At 44.6% G+C, this 27,960-nt stretch overlaps 1 protein-coding gene across 4 annotated transcripts in view; it reads right to left on the bottom strand.

Annotated features, from left to right (window-relative positions):
- LOC126278092 (lysosomal-trafficking regulator) overlaps positions 1-27,960 on the bottom strand; it is a 543,055-nt gene that overhangs the window by 79,232 nt on the left and 435,863 nt on the right. For all 4 annotated transcript variants that reach the window (XM_049977936.1, XM_049977935.1, XM_049977937.1 and 1 more), the window contains exon 43: positions 9,982-10,214. In XM_049977936.1, coding sequence (XP_049833893.1) covers positions 9,982-10,214 — 233 coding nt within the window. The remainder of the gene's footprint in view (positions 1-9,981; positions 10,215-27,960) is intronic.

Genomic DNA, 27,960 nt, shown 5'->3' with positions numbered 1-27,960 from the left:
ACAATGTGAAAAACCTCTACAATATCATTATTAAATTAAAAATACATGTAACTTTTTGGTGAAACAGTTACATTCTCTTCCAGTAATTCTTCTACAAACAGTAGCAGTAGTATCAATTTAAAGGTTAACCACGCATTGTTTTGGTGATCCAAGATCCATGTTACGTATATCTCTGCTTTTTAGTTTATAATAAATATTTACTCACATAGATAGCTGTGACTAGGCACAAAGTTTTATAACCTGTATGGTGGACGTTTGAAAATATCTTTGTGATGAGTACTTCTTGAAATGATGACTTATCTAAGAGGAAAATCAAAATTTCATAAACATATAGAGAAAGAATGTTTAGTATTTTTAAATATTTAAATAGTGGAAGACACGAATCTCTTTGCTGGGCCACACACATTTCTGATTATTTCATTTTAAAGCATTAAAAGTCTAGTGTTGTTGGTTGATTCTGAAGTAGACATGGTACATTACCTTCCTTGTGCACATTTTAATGGTACTAAATACAACACACATTACAAATTCTAGCCTCTTCAGTTTATTTGCTAAGAAGTCTAAATGTGCCTTTTGTCTAGATTTAAGCCTATAAAACTTCACATGGCTTAATTCAGTCATTTCCTGATCATTACAAGTTATTTTTAGTCCAACAATTTCTGATGAAATAGCTCTAAACTGGATTATCTCAGTTTCGTTACATTCTATTTCACTCAGTTTGATGACACCAGGATTCCAGGTCTTCTACAATATTTTTTAAACTAACTGTGATTCATTTTTAGGATATCATTTTCAATGAGAACTGAACTGTGATCTGCAACAAAGTCTGAATGAACATTTGTATTTAATGGCAAGTCATTACATACAACAAAGACAGATGCAGACCACTGTTGTAACTTGTGGCACCCCTTAACAAACTTTCTTCCAGTCCGAGAAACAATTGCTTCATATGCTGTTATAACCAGCCTTTGTTTCCTCCGAGTTACAGTATTTACTCGAATCTAAGCCGCTCTCGAATCTAAGCCGCACCTGAAAAATGAGACTTGAAATCAGGGAAAAAAATATTTTCCTGAATCTAAGCCGCACCTGAAATTTGAGACTCGAAATTCAAGGGGAGAGAAAAGTTTTAGGCCGCACCTCCAAATCGAAACAAAGTTGGTCCATTGTAATATGAGACACAATTTAGGTCGAATGAATGACTATACAGCTACAGTAGTTTCGTTCGAGTCATAAGCTTAGCTTTACCAGGTAGCCATTGCTATGCGTCAGGCGCTCCATCTGTATTTATAAGGGTACCCTTCCTTTTTCACGTGCTTTGTCTCGTTTGAATCAATTGCTTATTTTGATTTGATCTGGTAAGTGCCGTTTTCTTTGTTATAGGTGTTTACGTCACTCTAAGCTTAAAATGCATTACTGTACTGTGTCATGCATTGTTTGTCGCATTCTGATAGTGCATGTTTATGGCCTGTCACCGCTCACGTCATGGCTTGCTTTTGTGCGTGCTACTGCTGCTTACAATTTAAAAAAAGGAGAGAGGAATCGTCTCATTAGCGAAACAATTGCATGAAACTGCTATTTGTTGTTACTTACACTGCTGCTTTCTTTGATAATGATCAACAAGAACCAAATAATAAATTGCATATGATAGATGATGTTCTGAACGAGAGTGTAGCAAAAATTTTTCTCCGTTTGAAAATCTTTGCATGCGCCTCTTTAGTACATTACATTCTGCACAGAAATTAGTCATCTTAGATTTAAAAATCTAGTCAGTTGCCGTGCTTCATTTCTGACTATATCACTATTAGGCATAAGAATAATACAAATATAAACATGACGTGAAACGTATATTCTTCCACGTTTGCTGTTGTCTCACTCAAGATTTGTAGTTTATTAGGCAGACAGGATTTAAATGAGATAGCAGCAGACATGAAAGAATACATGTCAAAATGTTTTTACTCATATTATTCTTATGGTGAAGAGAATACTGCATGTGATTCACAATTCATCAAGTTCCTATTAGCAACCATCTCTTCTCACAGGTAGGAAAAAATTCAGAACGTAGAGTTGGCCATATTGCCAAACATCCCAAACAGTCTTACCAGTCGGATTTTCGTAGTACAATGAAATGCTGCTACATTCAAAGATGAACAAACAATACGGAATTTGTATTTACTTCGTTGGATAATGTATGAAAATGCAGTGGTCGAAACTCGGGGTGGAGAAAAAAAAGCTCGCCTTCCACCTTTTTTTTTTTTTTTTTTAATTTATTTACTGACGCAGAGGTTTTGGCGCCAGTGTTTATCTTTGTGCCTACAAAGCATGCATGTGTAGCGCTACATATATTCGATGGCAGAAGTTAGTTGTGGCGGCACCTACTAACATTTTTCAGAACTTCCGTTTGCTTTGCACTCGATTCTAAGCCACGTTTTTAGGATTACAAAAACCGGAAAAAAAGTGCGGCTTAGATCAGAGTAAATGTGGTAAATGAGTGTTCAACCACTCCAACATACTGCCCATGATATTTCTGAAGTAAAATATTGAGGAGGTATCTATAGGATAGAAAAATATTTATTTATTTGTCCAAAATAATATAACACTGAGAAAATTTTCAGTAAACACGAATTAGCAGTTATCTATCAGAAAACCTTGTGTATTTTCAAGTAGACTTTTGAAGAACTTAAATTTTAGTTTGCAAGTTGACCAACAGGAATATTGTGTGGAATTGTTGTCAAAAGAGCACCATTAAACTAATAACTTATACTGTCCAAATTTAAAATTACAGGTGCCTAGTGTTTTTTATAAAACTATGTTCAGCCACATGGCTGGCTTATTACACATTAGCAAAAGGTATGAGAAGATGCATCTGACACAGCCTGTGATGCCTTTCCTGCTGGCCCAGTGGTCGATTTTCTTGCCCAATCTCGAGAAGTGCAGAGAGCAGGTATGCTAGACACTGGGAGCTCAAATGTTAGACGAGTAATGGAGTCTCTCAGAGAAATAGTAGGCAGATCACTGCCATTGAACACTTGGTATGCTTGCTGGTAGGTCTCATCCAAGACGCCGAGAAGGCTCTGTCGGTTCCAATCAAATGCACTGTGTGCAAATGGCTGCTCTTTTCATTGCACATCAAGCTTGTTGTACCGGCTCTGAGTCCATCCTCAATTCTCTCGGTGGCTGGCTGAACTGGTGGAGACAGCTAGAATTGCATATGGGGTGCAGGTTTAGATTAATATTGGCAGCATTGTAGCCAGAGTCACTCGTGGTCCTCTGGTTTGAAGCATAGTGGGGAGTAGTACCAACCTGCATTATCAGCCACCTTTGCAACGGCGGCTACATGTGCAGATAGGCACAGCTCAGCAAAGAGATGGATGGTGAGATGTGGAGGATGAGGTGGACTGAGAAAGAGGGAGGAGGAAAAGGACTGTAAGCAGGTGTACGGGATGGACATAAAGTGTGGGGAGCAGGAGAGAGAGAGAGAGAAGGAATCATGTTGCCTGGACAGCATTAATATGCCTTGCAAGGGCTGCACCTGCAAATTGGCATGGCTGAGCAGAGAGATGGGAAGGGAGAAGATGGATAGTGATAGAGGGTGGAATGAGATGAACAGAGAAATGGGAGAGGAGATGATGGTCAGAGAGAGGGGAGCAGAGGAGATGATGGTCAGAGAGAGGGGAGCAGAGGAGATGATGGTCAGAGAGAGGGGAGCAGAGGAGATGATGGTCAGAGAGAGGGGAGCAGAGGAGATGATGGTCAGAGAGAGGGGAGCAGAGGAGATGATGGTCAGAGAGAGGGGAGCAGAGGAGATGATGGTCAGAGAGAGGGGAGCAGAGGAGATGATGGTCAGAGAGAGGGGAGCAGAGGAGATGATGGTCAGAGAGAGGGGAGCAGAGGAGATGATGGTCAGAGAGAGGGGAGCAGAGGAGATGATGGTCAGAGAGAGGGGAGCAAAGGCGATGGTCAGAGAGAGGGGAGCAAAGGCGATGGTCAGAGAGAGGGGAGCAAAGGCAATGGTCAGAGAGAGGGGGGGAGGGGGGGCAGACGAGCTAGGCATGGAGTTGGGAAAGTTGGGAATGGACAGAGAAGGTAAAAATATACACAGGGGGGAGGGGGGGTAGAAGCAGGAGGCAGGGGGGAGGGGTCAAGGGGTAGTGGCCAGGTGGAACAGATGAACAGAAGGGAGGCAGGTAGGCAGGCAGATATGGACAGGGTGGGGGAAGATGTGGTCGCTCAGAGGGGTAAAAGAGATGGACAAAGAGATGAGGAGGAGTTGGAGACACAGAGTGGTAAGAAGGAGATGGAGACATAAAGTTGGGACAATGAGGTGGGCAGAGAAATGGGAGGAAGGAGGATACGTCTGAAATATATGTGTCAAAAGATTAACATTGTAAGAAAAGGACATACTGCTACTTATCGCGAAGATGACACGTTAAGTTGCAGACAGACTTAAAGACACTTACACATTAGCTTCCAGCCACAGCCTTCATCAGAAAAAGAAACATTCATTCACATAAGCAAGCACACCTTGTGCACACACAACCACTATCTCTGGCAGTTTGGAACAGAATGCAACTGCCAAATAGAAAGGAAGCAGCAATCCAAAGGAGGCGAGGAAAAGGAAGGGATAGTGGGGGGAGGGAGGGCGGAGGAGTGCTGTATGACAGAATGACAGAGTGTGTAGAGACTAGATTGCCAAAAGGGATGAGGGAAGAAGCGGGTGAGATGCAAGGGGGGGGGGGGGGGGCAAAATGAGAAGAGTGGGGAAAGATGGGCAGGTGTGTTGGCAGAGTGTGGGACATGAAGAGGGTGGGAAACAAAATAAAGGGAGGAGGCAATAGGACAGAGCAGGTGGAATCTGTTGGGTGGAGGGTGTGGAGAGAGTATGAGAATGTGTTGAATGGATAACTTCCATCTGTGCAGTTCAGAAAACTTGATGGTAAAGTGGAGGATACAGATGACTGGGTAGTGAAGCAGCCTTTGAAATCAAACATGTTATGTTCAGCTGCATGTTGTGTCACAGGGTGGTCTACTTCATCTTGGCCACAGTTTGGCGATGGTCATTCATCCTGGTGGACAGCTGGTTGGTGGTCATACCAATGTGTGTGCAATGACTGCAACACTGCTGCTATATAACATGGCTGCTTTTACCAGTGGCTTGGTCTCTTAACAGGATAGAATAAGTGTACATGACAGGACTGGAATAGGAAGTGCTGGGTGGGTGGATTGGGTAGATCTCACACCTGGGTCTTCCACAGGGATATGATCCTTGTGGCAAGGCACTAGGATTGGCAGTGGCAAAGGGATGGACTAGGATTTTGTGGAAGTTGAGTGGGTGACAGAAAGCCACAGTAGGAGGGGTGGAAAGGATCTTGGGTTGGATGTCCCTCATTTCAGAGCTTAATGATACATAATCAAAGCCCTGGCAAAGAATGTGGTTCAGTTGTTCCAGTCCAGAACGGTTTTGGTTGATGAAGGGGGCACTCTTTTGTAGCTGGTTCTTGGGTATGGTGGAAAGACTGGCGGTGGGAGGAGAAATGGTAAAGGAGATCTGTTTGCTGAATAGGTCTGGTGATGGTGACTGTCTCTGAAGGCCTTGGTGATACCCCCAGAACACTAGGCAGGGAGTTCTTGTCACTGCATATACACCACTCCTGGGTGGCCAAGCCGTATGGGAGGGATTTTTTGGCATGGAAGAGATGATAGCTGTCCCAAAGTTGCTAATGCTAGTGGTTCGTGTGTTCAATATGGACAGAGGTGTGTATAGAGCCATCAGAGAGGAGTATGTTAACATCCAGGAAGGTGGCATGCTGGATTGAGGTGGTCCACATGAAGTGAATGGAGAAAGTGTTACGGTGGTGAAGAAATAAAGATAGATTGTCTTGCCCCAAGTCCAGATCATGAAGATATCATCAATGAACCTGAACAAGACTAGGGGTTTGGCATTTTGGGAGGTTAAGAAGGTCTCCTCTAGATGACCCATAAGCATATTGGCATAGGAAAAAGGCATGCCGATGCCTGTGGCTGTGCTGCAGATTTGTTTGTATACCTTCCCTTCAAAGGGGAAATAGTAGTCAGTTGGAATGATGTTAGTAAGATGTATGAGGTACAAGTTAGTGGGTTTGGAGTGTGGAAGACATTGGGAAAGGTAGAATTCAGTAATGATAAGACCATGGACTGAGGGATGCTGGTATATAGGAAGGTGGCATCAACAATGACGAGTAGGGATCCAAGAGGTAAAGGTGTGGGGATGGTGGAGAGTCAGTGATGGAAGTGGTTGGTATCTTTGACTTGGGAGGTTAGATTATGGGCAATTGGTTAGATGTGTTGGTCAATGAGGGCAAAAATTCTTTCACTAAAGAGACAATAACCAGCCACAACAGGGCATTCAGGATTGTTCGATTTATGGATTTTGGGGAACTCGTACATTGTGGGTCTGCAAGATATCATAGGGGTGAAGAAGGAAATGGATTCAGGAGAGAGGTTCTGGGAAGGACCTAAGGCTTTGAGCAGGGACTTAAAGCAGGGATTGGAGATTTATGTTAGACTTCTGGGATGGGATCACTCTGTTAGAGGTTATACATGGAGGAGTCAGAAATTGGCAAAGACCTTCCACCAGGTAGTCACTAAAATGCATAACAACAGTGGTAGAACCTTTGTCTGCAGCTAGGATGATTAGGTCAGGATTTGTTTTGAGGTTGTGTATTGTGTTCAGCTGTCCTTTCTTCTGCTAGTGGAGATGGTGGTCATGCGTGTGTAAGGTGTGCTATCTTACATGAATGAATGTTTGTGTGTTTCTTTTCTGATGAAGCTGTGGCCCAAAGCTAATTGCGTGTGAGTGAGTTGAGCTGTTTGAAACTTAACATGTCATCTTTACAATAGTTTGATAAATGTATCAAATGAGTACATTAGCAAAGCTGCGGGGAAAAGGCTTCTGTATGGGTTTGCAGTGTATGTAAAGAGAACTGTGTGTTATTCAGATAGCCCTCTTCTGTAATGAAAAGAATTTTTTTAAGTGGCAAGTAGTGAAGTATTGGAATCCTAAAATAACTAAAAGAATTTTTTTTAGGTGGCAAGTAGTGAAGTCTTGGAACCCTAAAATATTATTCTGTACTGTGCAAGAGAATGTAAATAGCCAAAATATGCATCGTGGAAGATTTTGAGATACAAACATTTATGGTAATTATAAGAGCAAAATGGATTGAATTGATTTTGTGTGCAACTTTTATTACATGGTTATTAAAGTTTACGTTCCATCAACATGAATCCCCAGAAAATTTGTAACTCTGTCTATGGCTTTGTAACCAAATACCACATCTAGATTTACAATTTGATTTATTTTTCCAAGATGCATGTAATTTGTTTTATTTGCATTTAAAACTAAACTAAGAGCCAATACACTTGAGGACTTTATCAGTAGCTGTATGCAGCAACTGCTTTGGGGCACTTGTCACACTAGTATCATGTGGGAATAGAACGACACTGGCTGCACTGTTTGGGCTGTGAATATCACTTATATAGATAAGAAATAATGTGGTACTTAGATTATGCAATCTTTTTCCAAATGTTTCCCCTCTGAAATAAAACCAATTTAATGCGTGGACTAAGGTAACACCAATCCTACAATCTGCGTTCAGTTTTGTAGGTACAATCCCCACCCCCTCTAGATTTCTGGTTATTTGTTCAGGCTAGGACATTACTGCTGTTTCTGTGTTTATACCTGCTTCAGAGTCAAGCTGATTACTGTTTAATAATAATATTTATGGTTATTTGGATATTGAATTAGTAAGTGTTTTATTTTTTTTTTTAATATTTTGAAGAATGGAAAAAAGAGCAATTTACTTTTGACGTTTACAATCTTTCAGGAAACTTTCTTTCACTAGATGATAACTTGACATTGTATGCTAACGGCCTGGTAGTCTGTGGAATTGTCTCCATTGTGATAGATACCAGCACCATATCTACTCCTACCAACATTTTAGTTTTCAATTTTAGTGACTTAAACACTTCAAGTTCATTTGTTGGATCTGCCATCATGCTATCAGAAGGCTTTGAACATTCCACTTTTTCTTGATTTGTGAATGTCAAGCTTAATCAAATAACTGTTTTTGTATTTTAACAAGTTTTCTTTTTTAATGTTAACACTTTCTGCAATTTTGAGAATTATATCATATTATTCACATCTCTTCCCTGCTTCAGGCTTCTCAATTTGTTTTCAGACTACTTTATTAAGCCACAATAAATCAGAAATTTTTCCATAGTGATTACTTTTCGATATACTCTTTTGTAATTCTTAAGATACTGAATAAAATGTGGATTTTCATTTTAATTCTCAAGTGGGTGCACCTATGTATGCAACGCACCAACCATAAATAAAACTGTTTTGCACCATTCCACTGTGTTTCACAATTGTAAGCCCGTACCTATTACTTCATTATTGCTTCAGTTAACACAGTGATAAATTGTGTTCCCTGTTCACATGAACAGCAGTTAATATAAAATAAACAGCAAGCTAAGAGAGAAAAATGTATGATCTATGCAAGAAAATGACCCAGAGTATGAGGTAGCAGCACAATCCCATAATGAGGGAGAGGGGCGGGGAGAGGGGCGGGGAGAGGGGCGGGGAGAGGGGCGGGGAGAGGGGCGGGGAGAGGGGCGGGGAGAGGGGCGGGGAGAGGGGCGGGGAGAGGGGCGGGGAGAGGGGCGGGGAGAGGGGCGGGGAGAGGGGCGGGGAGAGGGGCGGGGAGAGGGGCGGGGAGAGGGGCGGGGAGAGGGGCGGGGAGAGGGGCGGGGAGAGGGGCGGGGAGAGGGGCGGGGAGAGGGGCGGGGAGAGGGGCGGGGAGAGGGGCGGGGAGAGGGGCGGGGAGAGGGGCGGGGAGAGGGGCGGGGAGAGGGGCGGGGAGAGGGGCGGGGAGAGGGGCGGGGAGAGGGGCGGGGAGAGGGGCGGGGAGAGGGGCGGGGAGAGGGGCGGGGAGAGGGGCCGGGGAGAGGGGCGGGGAGAGGGGCGGGGAGAGGGGCCGGGAGAGGGGCGGGGAGAGGGGCGGGGAGAGGGGCAGGGAGAGGGGCAGGGAGAGGGGCAGGGAGAGGGGCAGGGAGAGGGGCAGGGAGAGGGGCAGGGAGAGGGGCAGGGAGAGGGGCAGGGAGAGGGGCAGGGAGAGGGGCAGGGAGAGGGGCAGGGAGAGGGGCAGGGAGAGGGGCAGGGAGAGGGGCAGGGAGAGGGGCAGGGAGAGGGGCAGGGAGAGGGGCAGGGAGAGGGGCAGGGAGAGGGGGAGGGAGGGGGGCAGGGAGGGGGGCAGGGAGAGGGGGAGGGAGGGGGAGGGGGAGAGGGAGAGATATCAGATGTTGTCAAACATGAATCACTGTTTGAGAAATATGTTGCATAACACAATCAGCATGCTGCTACATGTTTCACTGACACAGTATACTATTCTGGTAAAACTGGTTTGTTCGACATCACAGCAAGAGATCACAGTTATGACTCATGGTACATGCAAGTCACTAATGTAAACTGAACTCAAGATGTCCACTGCTGAACTCTGAGAGATAAGAAAATAAAGGTGATTATCTCGGGAAACATGAATGATGATATCACAAAACTGGGGTGTGGTGTGGTATGGTGGGATGGGGTGAAGGGGTGGGGGGCAGTTGGAGAGGGGGGATGAGGATGATGCAGAAAAAATCCTAAATTCACCTTTATCCAGAAGTGGAGGTCTAATGTCTAAATAATATTGTAAACATAATAAAAGATCAAAACGAGGGAACAGCAAAGAGTCTGCTACAAGGGTCACTATTGCAATTTATGGGAGAAAATAATATGGAACTAACCAACAGGAGACACTCTGCTTTGACTAAGAATAATAATACAATCTAATATAAATGTGACACCTTTTGAGAACTGTACGAGTCTCTCAGCTGTTGTCATTGCCTCAGATCTGTAGAACACTGGCAGAAAAATGAATACATGTGTCCACCAAGTATGGTCCTAACCTCTGACAATGCCGATGAGCAGTCACTGTCTGCAACAAAGTAGATGCAGCTCTCGCCAATCAGCACTTCACCGGGCACCTCCCGTGCGGGTGTGACGATGCGAGCTGTTGTCATGTGGCGGATCTTCTCATTGGTGTGCAAGCGCTCGATCATGACGGTGGAAACACGTGGCTGCTGCTGTGATGTATCACGTTCCAAGAGGTATGCCAGGGGCTCACCTTCCAGCTCATCACCTAGAAATTATCCCATCATCATTACAATGAGGAAAAGAGACAAATTTTTAAGAACTTTTACTCAAGACTTTAGCTAAATCATATCTCTTTGTCAGCATGTAAGGAGGGCGATAGTGAAGACTCCACAGCTGCTGCTAGACCATCAATGGTCCACACAAATAGGGGGATGTTCAGTACAGACCCCTGTGGGATCCTATTCTCTTGGATATGGGGGTAACTGAGTGAAGCATCCACTTGAACCTGAAATGTATGGTTCAACACAAAGTACTTGACAAAAATTGGGGGTGAACCCTGGAGACACCACTCATGTAATGTAGTGAGGATGTGGTGACACCGTGTCATGTCATGAGCCTACTGTTGGTCGAAACAGACAGCAATGAGGTGCTGACAACTCCAAGTAAACCAATATATCAGTAGTGGAGCAGCCTTTGTGAAAACTATCCTGAGATACAGCCAAAAGGCCCCAAGACTCAGGGAGCCAACAAAGCCTCTTGCTCACCATGCATTCAAGCAACTTACAGGGAATGTTGGTAAGGATAACTGGGTGATAACTGTCCATATTGAGGGGGTTCTTATCTAGTTTCAGTACTGGAAATATCAAACTTTCTCACTCTCATTCCAGAACTGATTAAAGAGGACAAGGATGTGATGCTGACAATTCACTGAGAAATGTTTCAGCATTTGGTTGTGGATGCAGTCTGACCCTGGAGTCATATCGCGGCTACGGGCAACGGCACTGGAGAGTTCACGTTCACTGTAAGGAGCATTATATGGCTCCAGGTTGTGGATCATAAAAAATAAGCACATTCGCTCCTCTCACTGTTTTATGAGCTGGATGTCGGGGTGGTAGTTCTCAAATGCATATGCATAAGCATAATGCTCAGCAAAACTCTTGGAGACAGTGTCTGAATCAGAATAAATGGTACCATCTAAGGACATACATGGCACATCTGCAGGGGACTGTAAACCGTAGAGTTGGCTTATCTTTGCCCATACCTGTGATGGAGCGGTACATGGTCCTATGGTGGAAATTAACTGTTTCATGGATTCTTACTTTCAATGTTTTATGAGGTAACAAACATGGGCACAGAGCCGTTCAAAGGCAATGAGGTTATACAGTGAAGGTTGCCACTTATAACATTAGAGAGCCCACCTACAATCTATAATGGCTCTAGCAATCTTTGGGTCCACCAGAGTACCACCTTCCAATGGGGGAATCCCAAGAAAGAGGAGATGGCCTGTTGGCTGCCAAAAGATTAGCTGCCAACAGCTGCATCGGAACAGCATTGTGACAGAGACCTAAGGACAACAGCAGAGGTGAACCCATCCCAGTCAGCATTATGGAGAATCCATCTGGGTGGGAGTCCGGGGGAGCAATGCTGACAAAGGGACAGGAAGATCGGGTAGTGGTTATCAGCACACAGGTCATCATGGGCCATTCAGTGGATAAATAGTAGAAGAAAGGACTGCAAAAGAAGAGATCAATGACCATGCGTCCACACTGAAGTGCGTCAGGGCACCAGAGTTCAAGAAAAAAATATCATGTTGTGCCAGAAAAATTTCAATGTTTTTACCATGGCCAGCGATCACCGTTCATCCTCACAAAGGGTTATGGGCATTGAAGTCTCCCAAGACTAGGAATGGTTTGTTTGTTTTGTTTGTTTTGTTTTTTGAGTGAGAAAACAACTTTGGTCATACAAGCCTATGTCCGAACCATAGAACATGAAGATGAAAAAGGAATTAAAAGTGACTACACATTACACACAATCAACAGAATGTTGGTTGGTTGATTGGTTTGTGGGGTTGAAGGAACCAGACTACAAAGGCCATCGGTCCCTTTTTACGTAATAATGAAACACCCACAAGGAAGAAAAACAAGCAACAGAGATGACAAGGGATGACACAAAACAAGAAAGACATAGACAAAGACCAGAAAAGAGGAATTAAACGCACACACAGTGTTACAGTGGTTGGCCGAGCATGGAAACAAAAAAACGAAACGCCAACCACCAAGAGAGACACCAAAAACCTCAATCTAAAACCATAGGCCAAAGGCCAGACTCAACATAAAAAAAGAAACAAACCCTCAGATCGAGTGTTAAAAGCCCCCTGCTCGAATAAAACTCAAAACTAAGCCTGCCATTGCAGCGTCATCCAATAAAAGGGCAGCGAGAATATCAGGCAGTGCAAACGTCTGCCTGAGCACAGTTAAAAGTGGACAGGCCAACAAGATGGGGACCACTGCCAACACTGATCCACAGCGACATAGAGGTGGGTTCTCACGGCGCAATATATGACCATTCGTCAGCCAGGGTGTGGCCAATGCGTAGCTGGCAAAGAACAACTGAGTCCTTGCAAGAGGCATGCAAGGAGGAGCGCCACACACCTGTAGTCTCCTTAATGTCCCGAAGTTTGTTGGGGGAGGGCAGGGTGCGCCACACATCACCTCGAGTACCAAGGACTTTTTGCTGCAATACTGAATGGAGATCACATCCCAGATGACTAATCTCCAGAGCTGGTACACTGATAGCTTGTTTGGCCAGCGTGTCAACACGTTCATTACCCGGGATGCTGACATGACCCAGGATCCACACAAAAACCACGGAGCGCCCACAACGGGCAAGAGTATGGATGGAATCCAGGATGGCCATCAACAGACAAGAGCGAGGAAAACAATGGTTGATAGTTTGTAAACCGCTCAGGGAGTCACATCAGATAACGAAGGACTCACCTGAGCACGAGCGTATATACTCTAAGGCGCAAGAGATGGCTACAAGCTATGCAATGAAAAAACTGCAGCCATCCAGCAACGTGCATTGTTCAGAATGAATGCGTTCAGGAGTGAATGCGTCTTTCGAACCTTGTGCCAAATCCAGCTGAAGGCATGGACGGGGCACACACCACTGGGGTATGTGTACATTGGCCCAGAAAAGAGGTGGGAAATGGAAAAGCTCAACCCCAGAGAGAAGAGACCGGATGCGACCCACAATCATACACTCTGATTGGGGCCGCCGTTCTCGAAGATGGACGACCGAGTTGGGGAACAAAAGTCAGTAATTTGGATGCCCCCAAGCTTAAGCATTTACAGCATAAGTAGCCAGTAGTCGTTCACACTGGATCTGCAATGGAGAGATACCACACTCCACAAGTAGGCTGTTGACAGGGCTTACGTGAAAAGCTCCAGTTGCGAGGCGGATCCTGCAGTTAAGTATGGGATCAAGCACCCACACTGCAGAAGGTGAAGCCCAGCTGTAAACCAGGCTCCCATAATCGAGACACGGCTGAATCAACACCTGATACAGTCGTAGAAGGGTAGACCAATTGGCACCCCAGCTGGTGTGACTCAAGCATCGAAGAGCGTTAAGATGCCGCCAGCATGTTTGTTAAAGCTGCTGAATATGAAGGAGCCAAGTCAACCGGGTATCAAAAAGCAATCCCCAAAACCGATGTGTCTCCACCACAGCAAGAGGTTCACTATTAAGATAAAGCCCTGTCTCAGGGTGAACAGGGTGATGCCGACAGAAATGCGTGACACAAGTCTTGGTGGTCGAAAACTGGAAGCCGTGCATTGCGGCCCAAGACTTCACCTTGCGGGTAGTGCCCTGCAGCTCCTGCTTAGCAACTGCAATTCCAGCGGAGCTATAGTACAGGTAAAAGTCGTCGGCATACAAAGAAGCTGATACGGACATTCCCACAGCTGCAGCGAGCCCATTGATAGCAACTAAAAAGAGGCACACACTCAAGACAGAGCTTTGCGGGACCTCATTCTCCTTAACTTGGGAGGAACTATGGGAGGAACCAACTTGCATGTGGAAGGAATGAAGCGACAGAAAATTTTGAATAAAAATTGGGAGCGGGCCCCTGAAACCCCACCCATGAACCATGGTGAGGATTTGATGTCGCCATGTTGTATTGTATGCCTTCCACATGTAAAAAAAGACGGCAACCAGATGCTGACAGTGCACAAAAGCCGTATGGATGGCAGACTCAAGGCAGACCAGATTATCAGTGGCAGAGTGACCCTTTCGGAACCCAGCCTGAGACTGAGCCAGAAGGCCCTGAGACTCAAGTAGTCAACTCAATCTCTGGCTCACCATGTGTTTGAGCATCTGGCACAGAACATGGGTGAGGTTAATGGGGCAGTAGCTGTCCACTTCCAGTGGGTTCTTGCCAGGTTTCAAAACTGGTATGACGATGCTTGACGATGCTTTCCCGCCATTGTGATGGGAACTCACCCTCAACCCAGATAAGTTGAAATGGTCAAAGGTATGTTGCTGGCAGTCCACCGAGAGGTGTCAGAGCATCTGATAGTTGATGTTATCTGGCCCAGGAGCCATTATCAGGGCAAGTGGCTAGAGCACTTTTGGAATTCCCACTCACTGAATGGAGCACTGTACGATTTGGGGTGGCATGTATGGAATGAAAGGCTCTAACATTCCAATCACTCTTTCAGGGAGCAGAAGCCCAACAGGTAATTCATAGAAGCGGAACTCTGAGCATAATGCTCTGCTAAGAGTTTTGCAATCGTGTCTGATTCAGTACAGACCGCTCCATTCAGGGAAAGCCCAGGTGCACTGACGGGGGTCTGATATCCATAGAGTCACCTAATCTTGGTCCAAACCTGCGATGGAGAGGTACAGATGCTAATGGTGGAGACATACCTTTCTCAGCACTCCTGCTTCTGTCAGTGAATAAGGCATCGAGTTCAGGCACGGAGCCACTTAAAGGTAATCAGGTGTTCCGATGATTGGTGCTGCTTATGAAGTTGGAGGGCCTGTCGGCAATCTCAAATCGCCTCAGCGATCTCCAGTGACGACCAAGGCACAGTCTTCCACAGAAGGGACCCATGGGAACAGGGAATTGCAGATTCGGCGCTGCAGAAACGATGCCGGTGATTATTGTGTGAACCACCACATCAATGGTGTCATGAGAAAGAGGCTCAATAGTGGCAATGGAGGCGAACAAGTCCCAGTGAGTCTTATTAAAAGCCCATTTGGGGAGGTGCCCAGAAGAGTGATGCTGTGGCATTGACAGAATGATTGGAAAATGGTCACTACCGCACAAGTCATCATGCACACTCCATTGGACAAACAGTAGAAGGGCAGGGTTGCAGACCAAAAGGTCGATGGCTGAGTACGTCCCATGTACCACACTGAAATGTGTGGAGGCACTATTATTTAAGAGAGAAAGGTCGAGCTGTGCCAACACTTGCTTAACAACAGTGCCTCGGCTTGTTGGAACCAGTCCACCCCACAAAGGGTTATGGGCATTAAAGTCACCCAGTAACAGAAAAGGTGGCGGCAGTTGGGCTATCAGCGCAGCCAATACATGCTGGGGACTTCACTATTCAGTGGAAGATAGAGACTGCAGACAGTAATAGCCTGAGTCATCCACACCCAAACAGCGACAGCCTCTAAAGGTGTTTGAAGAGGTATACACTCGCTGTAAAGAGTGTTAAGGACATAGACACAGACTCCCTCAGATATCCTTCAATAAGTGGCCCGATTCTTATAATAACCCTGATAGCCACAGAGGGCAGGGGTTTGCATCATTGGAAACCAAGTTTCCTGGAGAGCAAAGCAGATGAAAGGGTGAAGGCTGATTAGTTGTTGGAGCTCAGCAAGAAGGTGGAAAAAATTGCCGCAATTCCACTGGACGATAGTACAATCATGAGGTTGGGAACGCAATGATCATTCATTTAGGTGGTTTACACTTCAGGGTCACATACTGTCACCATCTGATTTCCTGAGGAGTCAACATCCATTGTGTCCGAGGGTCCGACGAGATCCAGATCCTCAGTGGATGCCAGAATCTCCACCTCATCCTCAGACACAGAGCTGGTAGATAGTGGTGGTGTGGGTGCCACTGCAATTTCCTTGTTCTTGGGGGGTCTTCAGTTTCAATTTCTTGCACTGTTCCTTGGGGTGCTCTAGCTGGAATGGCTTCTTTGATTCAGCCTCCGGGACTGAGGAGGACTGTGAAGCCCTGTGACCAGCTACCTGTGGCTGCTTCAGCCACTGGCGGGTGTCCACTTTGCCACTGGGAGGAACCTAGGAAGGGAATGACCCAAGGGACCCCCTCTGAGCGAGAGAAGCCGACGAAGACTTACACTTCTCCAGCTTGGAAGTGGGGACTGATGTCTCTGATGTTTGGGGGGGGGGGGGGGGGGTGCTCCCAAGGTAGGTGGTGTGGGAGCAACAGGGATGGAAGTGCCCCCCACCATCAAGTTGATTTGTGCAACAGATGGGGCTGTAACAGTAGCAATAGCAGCGGTGTAGGATGTAGTCATGCGCACAGGATGGAGCCTTTCAAATTTCCTTTTAGCCTCAGTACAGGTCAGTCAGTCCAGGGCATTGTATTCCATTATTTTCCTTTCCTTCTGTAGAATCCTACAGTCTGGCGAGCAACGGGAATGGTGCTCTCCGCAGTTGACACAGATGGGAGGGAGAGCCATGAAATATTGGGATGTGATGGATGACCAAAATCTCGACATACTAGGCCAACACTTAAAGAACCGCATTGGGAGAGGGATATAAAGCTTGACATCACAGCGGTAGACCATCACCTTCACCTTCTCAAGTAATGTGTCATACTCAAAGGCCAAGATGAAGGCACTGATGGCAAACTAAATATCGCTCGGACCCTGGTGGATGTGCCAGATGAAATGTACACCTCATTGCTCTAACTTGGCGCGCAGCTTGTTATCGGACTGCAAAAGAAGATCACTGTGGAAGATATACCCTGGCTCATATTTAAGCTCTTATGGGGCATGATAGTAACAGAAACATCCCCCAGGTTGTCACAAGATAGTAATGCCCATGACTGGACAGAGGATGCTGATTTTATCAAGACTGACCCAGATCGCATTTTGGACAAGCCATCCACCTCCCCAAACTTGTCCTCTCAATGATCTACAAAGAACTGAGGCTTCATGGGCACAAAGGATTCCCCATCAGTTCTCATACATACCAGGTACCAGGGAGAATAAGATTTGCTGCCATCCTTATTCCGGCGTTCCTCCCATGGTGTGGCCAGGGAGGGGAACAATTGGTGGTTGTATGTCTTAGAATTAAAGGTAGACCTCACCCGCTTAGAGATTGCTGGCAGCGGGCCACCAGCAAGAGATGACGTACCATGTTTCATTGCTTGTCTACATCTACATCTATGTGATCTACTGCTAATCACAATAAAGTGCCTGGCAGAGGGTTCAATGAACCACCTTCAAGTTGTCTCTCTACCATTACACTCTCGAACGGCACATGGGAAAAACAAGAACTTAAATTATTCTGTGCATGCCCTGATTTCTCCTATTTTATGGTGATGATTATTTCTCCCTATGTAGATGGGTGCCAACAGAATGTTTTCGGAATCAGAGGAGAAAACTGGTGATTGAAATTTCATGAGAAGATCCCATTGCAATGAAAAACACCTTTGTTTTAATGATTGCCACTCCAATTCATGTATCATGTCTGTGACTATCTCCCCTATTTCGCGATAACACAAAACGAGCTGCCCTTCTTTGTGCTTTTTTGATGTCATCCGTCAGTCCCACCTGGTGCTGATCCAACACCGCACAGCAATACTCCAGAATAGGGTGGACAAGTGTGGTGTAACCAGTCTCTTTAGCAGACCTGTTGCACTTTCTAAGTGTTCTGCCAATGAATCACAGTCATTGGTTTGCTCTACCCACAATATTATCTACGTGATCGTTCCAATTTAGGTTTTTTGTAATTGTAATCCCTAAGTATTTAGTTGAATTTACAGCCTTAAGATTTGTGTGACTTATCACGTAATCGAAATTTAGCCGATTTCTTTTAGTACTCATGTAAATAACTTCAAACTTTTCCTTATTCAGGGTCAATTGCCACTTTTTGCACCATACAGATATCTTATCTAAATTATTTTGCAAGTTGTTTTGATCATCTGATGACTTTACAAGACAATAAATGACAGCATCATCTGCAAACAATCTAAGACAGCTACTCAGATTGTCTCTTAGGTCGTCAGGAACAATAGAGGGCCTGTAACACTTCCTTGGGGAACACCAGATATTACTTCTGTTTTACTCGATGGCTTTCCATCTATTACTATGAACTGTGACCTTTCTGACAGGAAATCACAAATCCAGTCACACAACTGATGCGATACTCTGTAGGCTCGCAGTTTAGTTAGAAGAAGCTTGCGAGGAATGGTGTCGAAAGCCTTCCGGAAATCTAAAAACATGGAATCAATTTGACATCCTCTGTCGATAGCACTTATTACTTCACGAGTATAAAGAGCTAGTTGTGTTTCACAAGAAAGATATTTTCTGAAACCGTGCTGACTATATGTCAATAAATCCTTTTCTTCGAGATACTTCATAATGTCCCAATACACTATATGTTCCAAAACCCTACTGCAAATCAACGTTAGTGATATAGGCCTGTAATTCAGTGGATTATGCTTACTTCCCTTTTTGGGTATTGGTGCGACTTGAGCAATTTTCCAGTCTTTAGGTACGGGTCTTTCTGTGAGCAGTGACTGTATATAATTGCTAAATATGGAGTATTTTATCAGCATACTCTGAGAGGAACCTGACTGGTATACAATCTGGACCAGAGGCATTGCCTTTATTTAGTGATTTAAACTGTTTCGTTACTCCAAGGATATCTAATTCTATGTTTCTCATCTTGGCAGTTGTTCTTGATTGGAATTCAGGACTATTTACTTCATCATCTTCAGTGAAGGAGTTTCGGAAAACCGTGTTTAATAACTCTGCTTTAGTGGCATTGTCAACAGTGACTTCACCATTGTTATCACGCAGTGAAGGTATTGATCGCATCTTGCCACTTGTGTGCTTTATGTATGACCAGAATCTCTTTGCGTTTTCTGCCAGATTTCAAGACAGAACTTCGTTGTGGAAAGTATTAAAAATCGTCAACCGCCCTGATGCCACCCACTCCGACCAAGGGCCCTCACCAAGGAAGCCACCCAACCTCGGTAAGGGCCACCTGGCAGGATGGCCATTTCCGGGAGTCCCGATGCCACAAGGAGATAGGCAACTACTCCTTGGCATATGTGGGGAGTTAATGGCGCACGCATCAGCAGAGTGAGCCACATGTTGTCAGGCGGCCCCACCATAATGGACTGGCTACCGTACTGGACATCAGGTGCAAATAATTCCTTGGTCATCGTTGGCGCAGATAGTGGCACTGCATAGTACATGGTGGAAAATACACCCAGGAAGGTGTGTTCACCCAAAAGATGGAGAATGAGTGGGACTGCAATGCGATGACGAGAAAATGGGCTAAAGATCTCAATGCATGATGGACATGATGCACCATGTAAGGTGCCCTTCCCCAATTGGATTCTCTTCAGAAAAATTTTGAAGAATGGAAATCAAACCCTACAGGGGACCAAGACTAAAGGGCCGAAATGTGTGAGACTCCGTTTGGTCGCTTCTTACGACAGGCAAGACTACCTCGGGCCTATTCTTACTCCTGGACCCGCAGGCGGAAATCGACGGAAGGAAAGACAGCTAAAAACAGGGACTTTCTCATATAGAAAGCGTCATAAATTCACCAAAAAGGCAACAGAGGTCCTGAACTGAAGATTAAAGTCCTTCGCCATACTGCTATAATGGATAAAAAATAAAACACGGTCAACAGCCCTTGTATCGTTAGCTGATATGGTTGATAACTCTGACAGCAAACATAAATTAGGATGTATGTGATTAAAAAAGGGCATTCCATCAGGAAATGGCAAACCATCAAAGGCTGAGGACAAAGTTGTGGGTGATCACCACGACAGGCAATAGCAATGTCTAAAAAGACAGTGTCCAATATGCAACTTAGCTAAAATGATGGCCGAGAGGTGGTCAGCCAAGTCACTGCGAGAGCTTTAATTCCCTTACACTTATTCCCATGAAGGGAGGACTGATGGCAATGCCAAAGTGACACCACCTGCTGACAGATGGAAACACAGATATCAGAGGGAATGGAAGAATTAGTGGGCTGATGCATGATGACTGCAGCCTAGGCAGCAGCATCAGTGGCCTCTTTTCCCATCAGATTGACAGGACCAGGGACCCACATAAGCAACACAGTGGCTCCATCGAGAGTGAGGAGATGAAAGCTTTCTTGGACGCACTGCACTGAGGGGTGGAAGGTGTATAGCACACAGAAGCTCTGAAAGGCACTGAGAGAGTCAGAGGATATGACACAATTGAAAAGCCTGTGTCACCGGATGTACTGCGTGGCATGATGCAGGGTGAAGAGATCTGCTGTAAATACTGAGCAGTGTTCTCGAAGCCAATACTAAAAATCGTTGGTGCCAATGACGAAAGCATACCCTGGTCAGTCCAAGAGCCATCAGTGAGCACAAAGGTACATCAATTTTCATGTGAAGGTCGAAGAACTTACAGTGATAGAATGAGTCTGGAGTAGTTCTCTTAGGAAGCAAATGAAGTCCAAGGTGAACATGAGGCACTGCATGAAGCCAAGGTGGTGAAGGGCTCACAAGCATTGGGAATGTGGCTGATAGCATGAAGTTAAGCTGCCGGAGTAATAGCCAAAAGTGAACTCCAGGAGGTAAAAGAGAAGAGGGACGTGCCCCATTCTGGCAATCAAAAGATCCATCGAAGGAGGAGGCATAGGATGGGTGGCCAAGCATTGCAGACAAGTGGCATGCATACCTGCTGAGGAGAAGGACACAGCAATATGACAGAGGCAGTTCGGTAGCTTCTGCATTCAGACTCTCAACCAGGCTAGTGTAAAAGGTGCCAGTCGCCAAATGGATGCCATGATGGTGGATAATATTGAGGTGTAATAAGATGGGCGGATGTGCAGATGCATAAACTAAACATCAATAGTCTAGTTTCGAATGTACGAGGGACCGATACAAATGGAGGAGGGCGGTCTGATCCAATCCCCAAGAAGTACCACTGAGGACACATGTGACATTAAGGGACGTGGTACAGTGGGTAGGCAGATAAGACATGTGGAAGGAATAAAAAATGATCCTACTGAGCATGAGGTCAAGAAATTCCATAGTTTCAATGAACGGAAAAGCAACAAGCCCAAGATGTAAAGGTGGTGGAAGAAACCAATTGCGCCACTGCCAGAAAGTCATACAAATGGTTTTGTCAGTGGATAAGACAAAGCCACTGTCAGTGCTTCACAAGTTAAGATGATCGAGACATCACTAAAGATACCACTCAAGGAGATAAGTCCATAGGGAACTGCAATAGATAGCAAAATCATCAACAAAAAGGCAGCTGGAGATGTCTGGTGGGAGGCAAGCTATAATAGGGTTGTTGCCAATAGCAAAGAGGACAGTTCTCAGGATGGAACCCTGAGGCACATTGTTTTCCTGAATAAAGGTGTCCGACAAGGCAGAACCCTCACCTATGTTGAAAACTTGGCCTTCTAAAAATTCTTGAAGGAAACGGGCATGTGGCCTCGGAAGCGCCACATACACTGAATATGGATGATACCAGTCCTCCAGCAGATGTCATACGCTTTCTCCAAATTGAAAACCATAGCCACAGTTTGGTATTTCCGCAGAAAACCATTCATTATACGGGTTGACAAAGGTACAATATGGTCACCTGCAGAATGGCACAATCGTAATCCACATTGTGCAGTGGTTAGTAAATTGTGCCACCATACCAGCCAAGCGTGAATCATACATTCCATCAACTTGCAAACACAGCTGGTAAGAGAAATGGGGCAGTAGGTAGAAGGAAGTTGTTTTGTCATTACCAGGCTTAGGTATGGATACGACAGTGACTTTAAGCCAGCATCTGGGAAGTGTGTCCTCTGCCCAGATGTGATTGTATGTATGAAAGAAAAAGTGCTTTCCCACAAGAATGTGAACATCATCAAGCCCTGGGTGCAAAGGATCAGGATGAAGTGAGAGCATGATCTAGCTCCCTTGTACACTCCTGGAAATGGAAAAAAGAACACATTGACACTGGTGTGTCAGACCCATCATACTTGCTCCGGACACTGCGAGAGGGCTGTACAAGCAATGATCACACGCACGGCACAGCGGACACACCAGGAACCGCGGTATTGACCGTCGAATGGCGCTAGCTGCGCAGCATTTGTGCACCGCCGCCATCAGTGTCAGCCAGTTTGCCGTGGCATACGGAGCTCCATCGCAGTCTTTAACACTGGTAGCATGCCGCGACAGCGTGGACGTGAACCGTATGTGCAGTTGACGGACTTTGAGGGAGGGCGTATAGTGGGCATGCGGGAGGCCGGGTGGACGTACCGCCGAATTGCTCAACACGTGGGGCGTGAGGTCTCCTCAGTACATCGATGTTGTCGCCAGTGGTCGGCGGAAGGTGCATGTGCCCGTCGACCTGGGACCGGACCGCAGCGACGCACGGATGCACGCCTAGACCGTAGGATCCTACGCTGTGCTGTAGGGGACCGCACCGCCACTTCCCAGCAAATTAGGGACACTGTTGCTCCTGGGGTATCGGCGAGGACCATTCGCAACCGTCTCCATGAAGCTGGGCTACGGTCCCGCACACCGTTAGGCCGTCTTCCGCTCACGCCCCAACATCGTGCAGCCCGCCTCCAGTGGTGTCGCGACAGGCATGCATGGAGGGACGAATGGAGACGTGTCGTCTTCAGCGATGAGAGTCGCTTCTGCCTTGGTGCCAATGATGGTCGTATGCGTGTTTGGCGCCGTGCAGGTGAGCGCCACAATCAGGACTGCATACGACCTAGGCACACAGGGACAACACCCGGCATCATGGTGTGGGGAGCGATTTTCTACACTTGCCGTACACCTCTGGTGATCGTCGAGGGGACACTGAATAGTGCACGGTACATCCAAACCGTCATCGAACCCATCGTTCTACCATTCCTAGACCAGCAAGGGAACTAGCTGTTCCAACAGGACAATGCACGTCCGCATATATCCCGTGCCACCCAACGTGCTCTAGAAGGTGTAAGTCAACTACCCTGGCCAGCAACATCTCCGGATCTGTCCTCCATTGAGCATGTTTGGGACTGGATGAAGCATCGTCTCACGCGGTCTGCACGTCCAGCACGAACGCTGGTCCAACTGAGGCGCCAGGTGGAAAAGGCATGGCAAGCCGTTCCACAGGACTACATCCAGCATCTCTACGATCGACTCCATGGGAGAATAGCAGCCTGCATTGCTGCGAAAGGTGGATATACACTGTACTAGTGCCGACATTGTGCATGCTCTGTTGCCTGTGTCTATGTGCCTGTGGTTCTGTCAGTGTGATCATGTGATGTATCTGACCCCAGGAATGTGTCAATAAAGTTTCCCCTTCCTGGGACAATGAATTCACGGTGTTCTTATTTCAATTTCCAGGAGTGTAGTATAAGCGGCATTGTAGCACTCATGATTCTGAGAAGAGAAGGGTATCACCCGAGCCTCCTCCACTTCTTTGCCTTGAAAAAAGGAAGTATGATAGTGGGTGGAGCTAGAAATCTCCACAAAATGGTGGTGGAAGGTGTTGGAGATAGCATCAGGGTCAACTATGACATTAGGGAATAGACCTTGGTCCCAGAGAGCCGTTGGAGGTCAGCCCACATGATGGAAGAGGGAGTGGAACTGTTAAAAGAACTAGTAAATGAAATCTAGTTAGCTTTTTGGCTATCAGGAACAATGTGATGACACTGTGCGTACAACTGTTTATAATGAATTCAGTTTGGTATCATAGGATGATGGTTAAAAAAATTCAGAGAGCACGTATCTGCGCATGAATTGCATCACTGCACACCTCAGTCCACCAAGGGACTGGAACATGCTGTGGTAAGGATGATGTGCAAGGAATGGAATATCCTGTGGTGGTGAAGATAACATTAGTAAGGTATTCTACATGGTCATCACAACCGGGGAAAGATCGTTCATTGAAGGTGGCCAGAGAGGAGTATAGTCTTAGAAAGTTGCCATTTGGGTTTAAATGTAGGTGGGGTAGGAGTCAGCAAATGGATAACACACAGGAAATGGTGGCTCAAGTATTTGTCAGAGAGAACGTAGCACTAAAGATGACGGCAAGCTCGGCAGAGCAGTATGATAGGTCCAAATGGGAATAGCTGTGCATGGTGTGTGGAAAGAACATGGGTGCTCCAGTGTTAAGGCAGATGAGGTTCTATAAGAGAGGGGTTCTAGAAGAGCCCCAAAGGGGATGTGTGCATTAAAGTCACCAAACAGCAAAAAGGGGTGAGGGAGTTGCCCAATTAGCTGGACAAAGTCTGTCCTGGTGACACTGAATGATGGAGGGATGTAAATGGTACAAAGGGAAAAGGTGAAGTAGGGAAGAGAAAAGCAGACTGCAACAGCCTGCACCTGGGTGTTCAGGGGGATGTTGTGACTATGAGTGTCATCCCAGATGTGCAGCATGACTCCCCCACAAGAGAGAATACCTTCCTCAGGGGGGGAGATCAAAACGAACCTGAAAGAAATGTGAGAGGCCAAAGCAGTCGTGAGGGCACAATTTTGTTTCCTGGAGGCAGAGGACAAGTGGACACTGCAATTTCAAGAGCAACTGTAATTCCTCCTTGTTAGATCTAAGCCCATCACAGTAGAGTCATGATGAGGAAAGGGGAGGCAGAAAAAAATGAAGTTAGTTAGTTAGTTCTATTACTTGTTCCATGGATCATGAACATGATTCTTTCGTAATGATGTGGAACGTGTCAAAGTACACAAGATTCATTTATCCCAAATAATCATTGTTAGTCTTATATACGGTACAATTGTTAATGCTTACTGTATTTCTTTGGCCTATGTCTAAAAATTCATCTATGGAGTAGAAGGAGTTGTCATTCAGGAATTCCCTTAACTTACTTTTGAATGCCGATTGGTTGTCTGTCAGACTTTTGATATTGTTTGGCAATTGAGCAAAAATCTTTGTGGCAGTATAATTCACCCCCTTTTGTGCCAATGTCAAATTCAATGAACGGTAGTGAAGGTCACCCTGTCTCCTAGTATTGTAGCTGTGGACTGTGCTATTAATTCTGAAGTGATCTGGGTTACTAACAACAAATTTCATTAGGCTCTATATATATTGTGAAGCTACTGGCAATATCCCTAATTCTTTAAATAATTGTCTACAAGATGATCTTGGATGAGCCCCAGACATTATTCTGATAACACGTTTTTGTGCAATAAATACCTTATTTCTTAGTGATGAATTGCCCCAAAAGATGATTCCGTAAGAAAGCAACGAATGAAAATATGCATGGTAAGCTAACTTACTGATGTGCATGTCTCCAAAATTTGCAATGACACTAATAGCATAGGTAGCTGAGCTCAATCGTTTCAGTAGATTGTCAATGTGTGTTTCCAGTTTAAATTCTGATCAATACAGACACCCAGAAATTTTGAACAATCTGCTTTAGCTAAAGATTTTCCCCCACATTCTATATTTATTTCCTGTGTTATGCCTTTCCCTGTACTGAACTGTATGTACAGTGTTTTTTCAAAGTTCAATGAAAGTCCATTTGCGGAAAACCACCTAATAACTCTTTGAAAAACATTATTTGCATTTTCCTCAGCTGATTCTTGCTTTTTAGGCTTGATTACAATACTTGTGTCATCTGCAAAGAGAACCAAGTTTGCATCTTCATGAATATAATTAGGCAAGTCATTAACATATATTAAAAACAATAAAGGCCCCAACACAGAACCCTGTGGTACCCTATTCTTGATACATCCCCAGTTTGAATAATCTGCTGCCCTTTGTGTACTATGTGGGTTTACTGTTTCAACCTTCTGCATTCTACCAGTTAAATATGAAGTGAACCATCTGTGTACTGAACCATTCATTCCATAGTACTTCAGCTTATCTAAGAGGATTTCATGATCCACACAATCAAAAGCCTTAGAGAGATCACAGAAAATCCCAATTGGTGATGTTCTACTATCCAGAGCATTTAAAATTTGATCAGTGAAAGCGTGTATAGCACTATCTGTTGAAACACCATTCTGAAAACCGAACTGACATTTTGTTAAAACGTTATTCCCACTAATTTTTTTAAAGTTACTCTTGAGTACATTACTTTTTCAAACACTTTTGAGAAGGATGTCAGAAGTGAAATAGGACGATAATTGTTGACGTCTGTCTTGTCACTTTTTTTATACAAGGGTGTAACTATGGCATATTTCAATCTGTCAGGAAATATTCCCTGATTCAATGAGCTATTACATATGTGGCTAAGAACTCGACTTATCAGGTGTGGACAAGATTTTAGTATTCTATTGGAGATACCATCAGTTCCATGTGAATTTTTATTCTTAAGTGAATTTATTATTTTCTTAATTTCAGATGGTGAGGTGGGTAGGATTTCAATTTCATTTGTTTGCACCGGGAATGCCTCTTTCATATAGAGTTCTGCCCTATCTGGTGAGCAGCTGGTGCCTATATTTTCCACTACATTTATAAAATGATTATTAAAAATATTTTCACCCTGTGATTTTTCATTTATAAGCTTTTCATTGTGCTTAACAGTAATACTGTTGTCCTGTGACCTTGGCTGCCCTGTTTCCCTTTTAACTATATTCCATATTGTTTTAACTTTGTCATCAGAGGTGCTAATCTCAGACTTGATACACATACTTCTGGAATTTTTTTTATAACTTTCCTTAATATATTACAATATTTCTTATAATGGTTAAGCTTTTCTTCATCTCGACTTATTCTAGTGTCTTGGTATAGTTCCCATTTCCGGCTACAAGAAATTTTAATCCCTTTAGTCAGCCATGGTTTTTTATCAAGTTTATTTGAATTATGATTCACTAATTTCTTAGGAAAACTGTTTTCAAATATACCCACAAGTTTATCATGGAATAAGTTAAATTTAACATTTGCATCAGGTTCCTGATAAACATCCTCCCAGTCTAACCTTTTCAAGCTTTCCTTAAATTGTTGAATTGTTATATGGTTAATTGGGAATATTATTTTTTTTTGTTTTTTTTTTGCATTACTGTATGGAGCAAAGTCATGAATTGAAAGTAGCTGTGCATCGTGATCAGAAAGCCCGTTCTTAATAGGATAGGTGCTTACTTCTTTTAATTTATCTTGGTCTATGAAAATGTTATCTATCAGGGTGCTACTGTCTTGTACAATACGAGTAGGAAAATCAATGACTGATGTCAGATTGTAAGAGCAAAGTAATAGTTCAAGGTCGTTCTTCTTGCTTGAGTGTTTAAGAAAATCTACGTTAAAATCTCCACAAATGATAATGTGTTTTCCCTTTTCTGACAGATAACGCAGCAAGATATCTAGGTTTTTAAGAAACATTTTAAAATTTCCAAGTGGGGACCTATACTCAGTCACAATTATGAATTTACCACTGTCCAATTTAAGCTCACAAGCGCATACTTCAATGTGCTGTTCTACACAGAATTTTGCGGTTTCTATGTTTTTAAAACTATGTTCCCCCTTAACATAAATGGCAGGTCCTCCTTTCTCCATATTGTCTCTACAAAAATAAGTTGCTAGTTTATACCCATTAATATTTACATTTTCCATTTGTGTAGTTATATGATGTTCAGACAGGCACAGTACATCAACTTCTGTTGTATTTTTAATATTCTCAAAACGAATTATTAGTTCGTCTATTTTGTTCCTTAATCCACTTGGTAGTTGTCGAGTGCCAGCCTTCGAAGACTCACTGCTACAGAGTGCAGAGTCTGGGGCATCCTGCTCTATGAGATCTACAGAGGCGTTGGCATTCTCCCTCATTCGGTCTGCAGAATCCAAGGCAGAAAAACAACT

Source organism: Schistocerca gregaria, chromosome 6, assembly GCF_023897955.1.
Source record: "Schistocerca gregaria isolate iqSchGreg1 chromosome 6, iqSchGreg1.2, whole genome shotgun sequence".
NCBI lineage: Eukaryota > Metazoa > Arthropoda > Insecta > Orthoptera > Acrididae > Schistocerca > Schistocerca gregaria.
The sequence above is the reverse complement of the archived record's forward strand: the minus strand, read 5'-3'. Positions and strand labels throughout refer to the sequence as shown.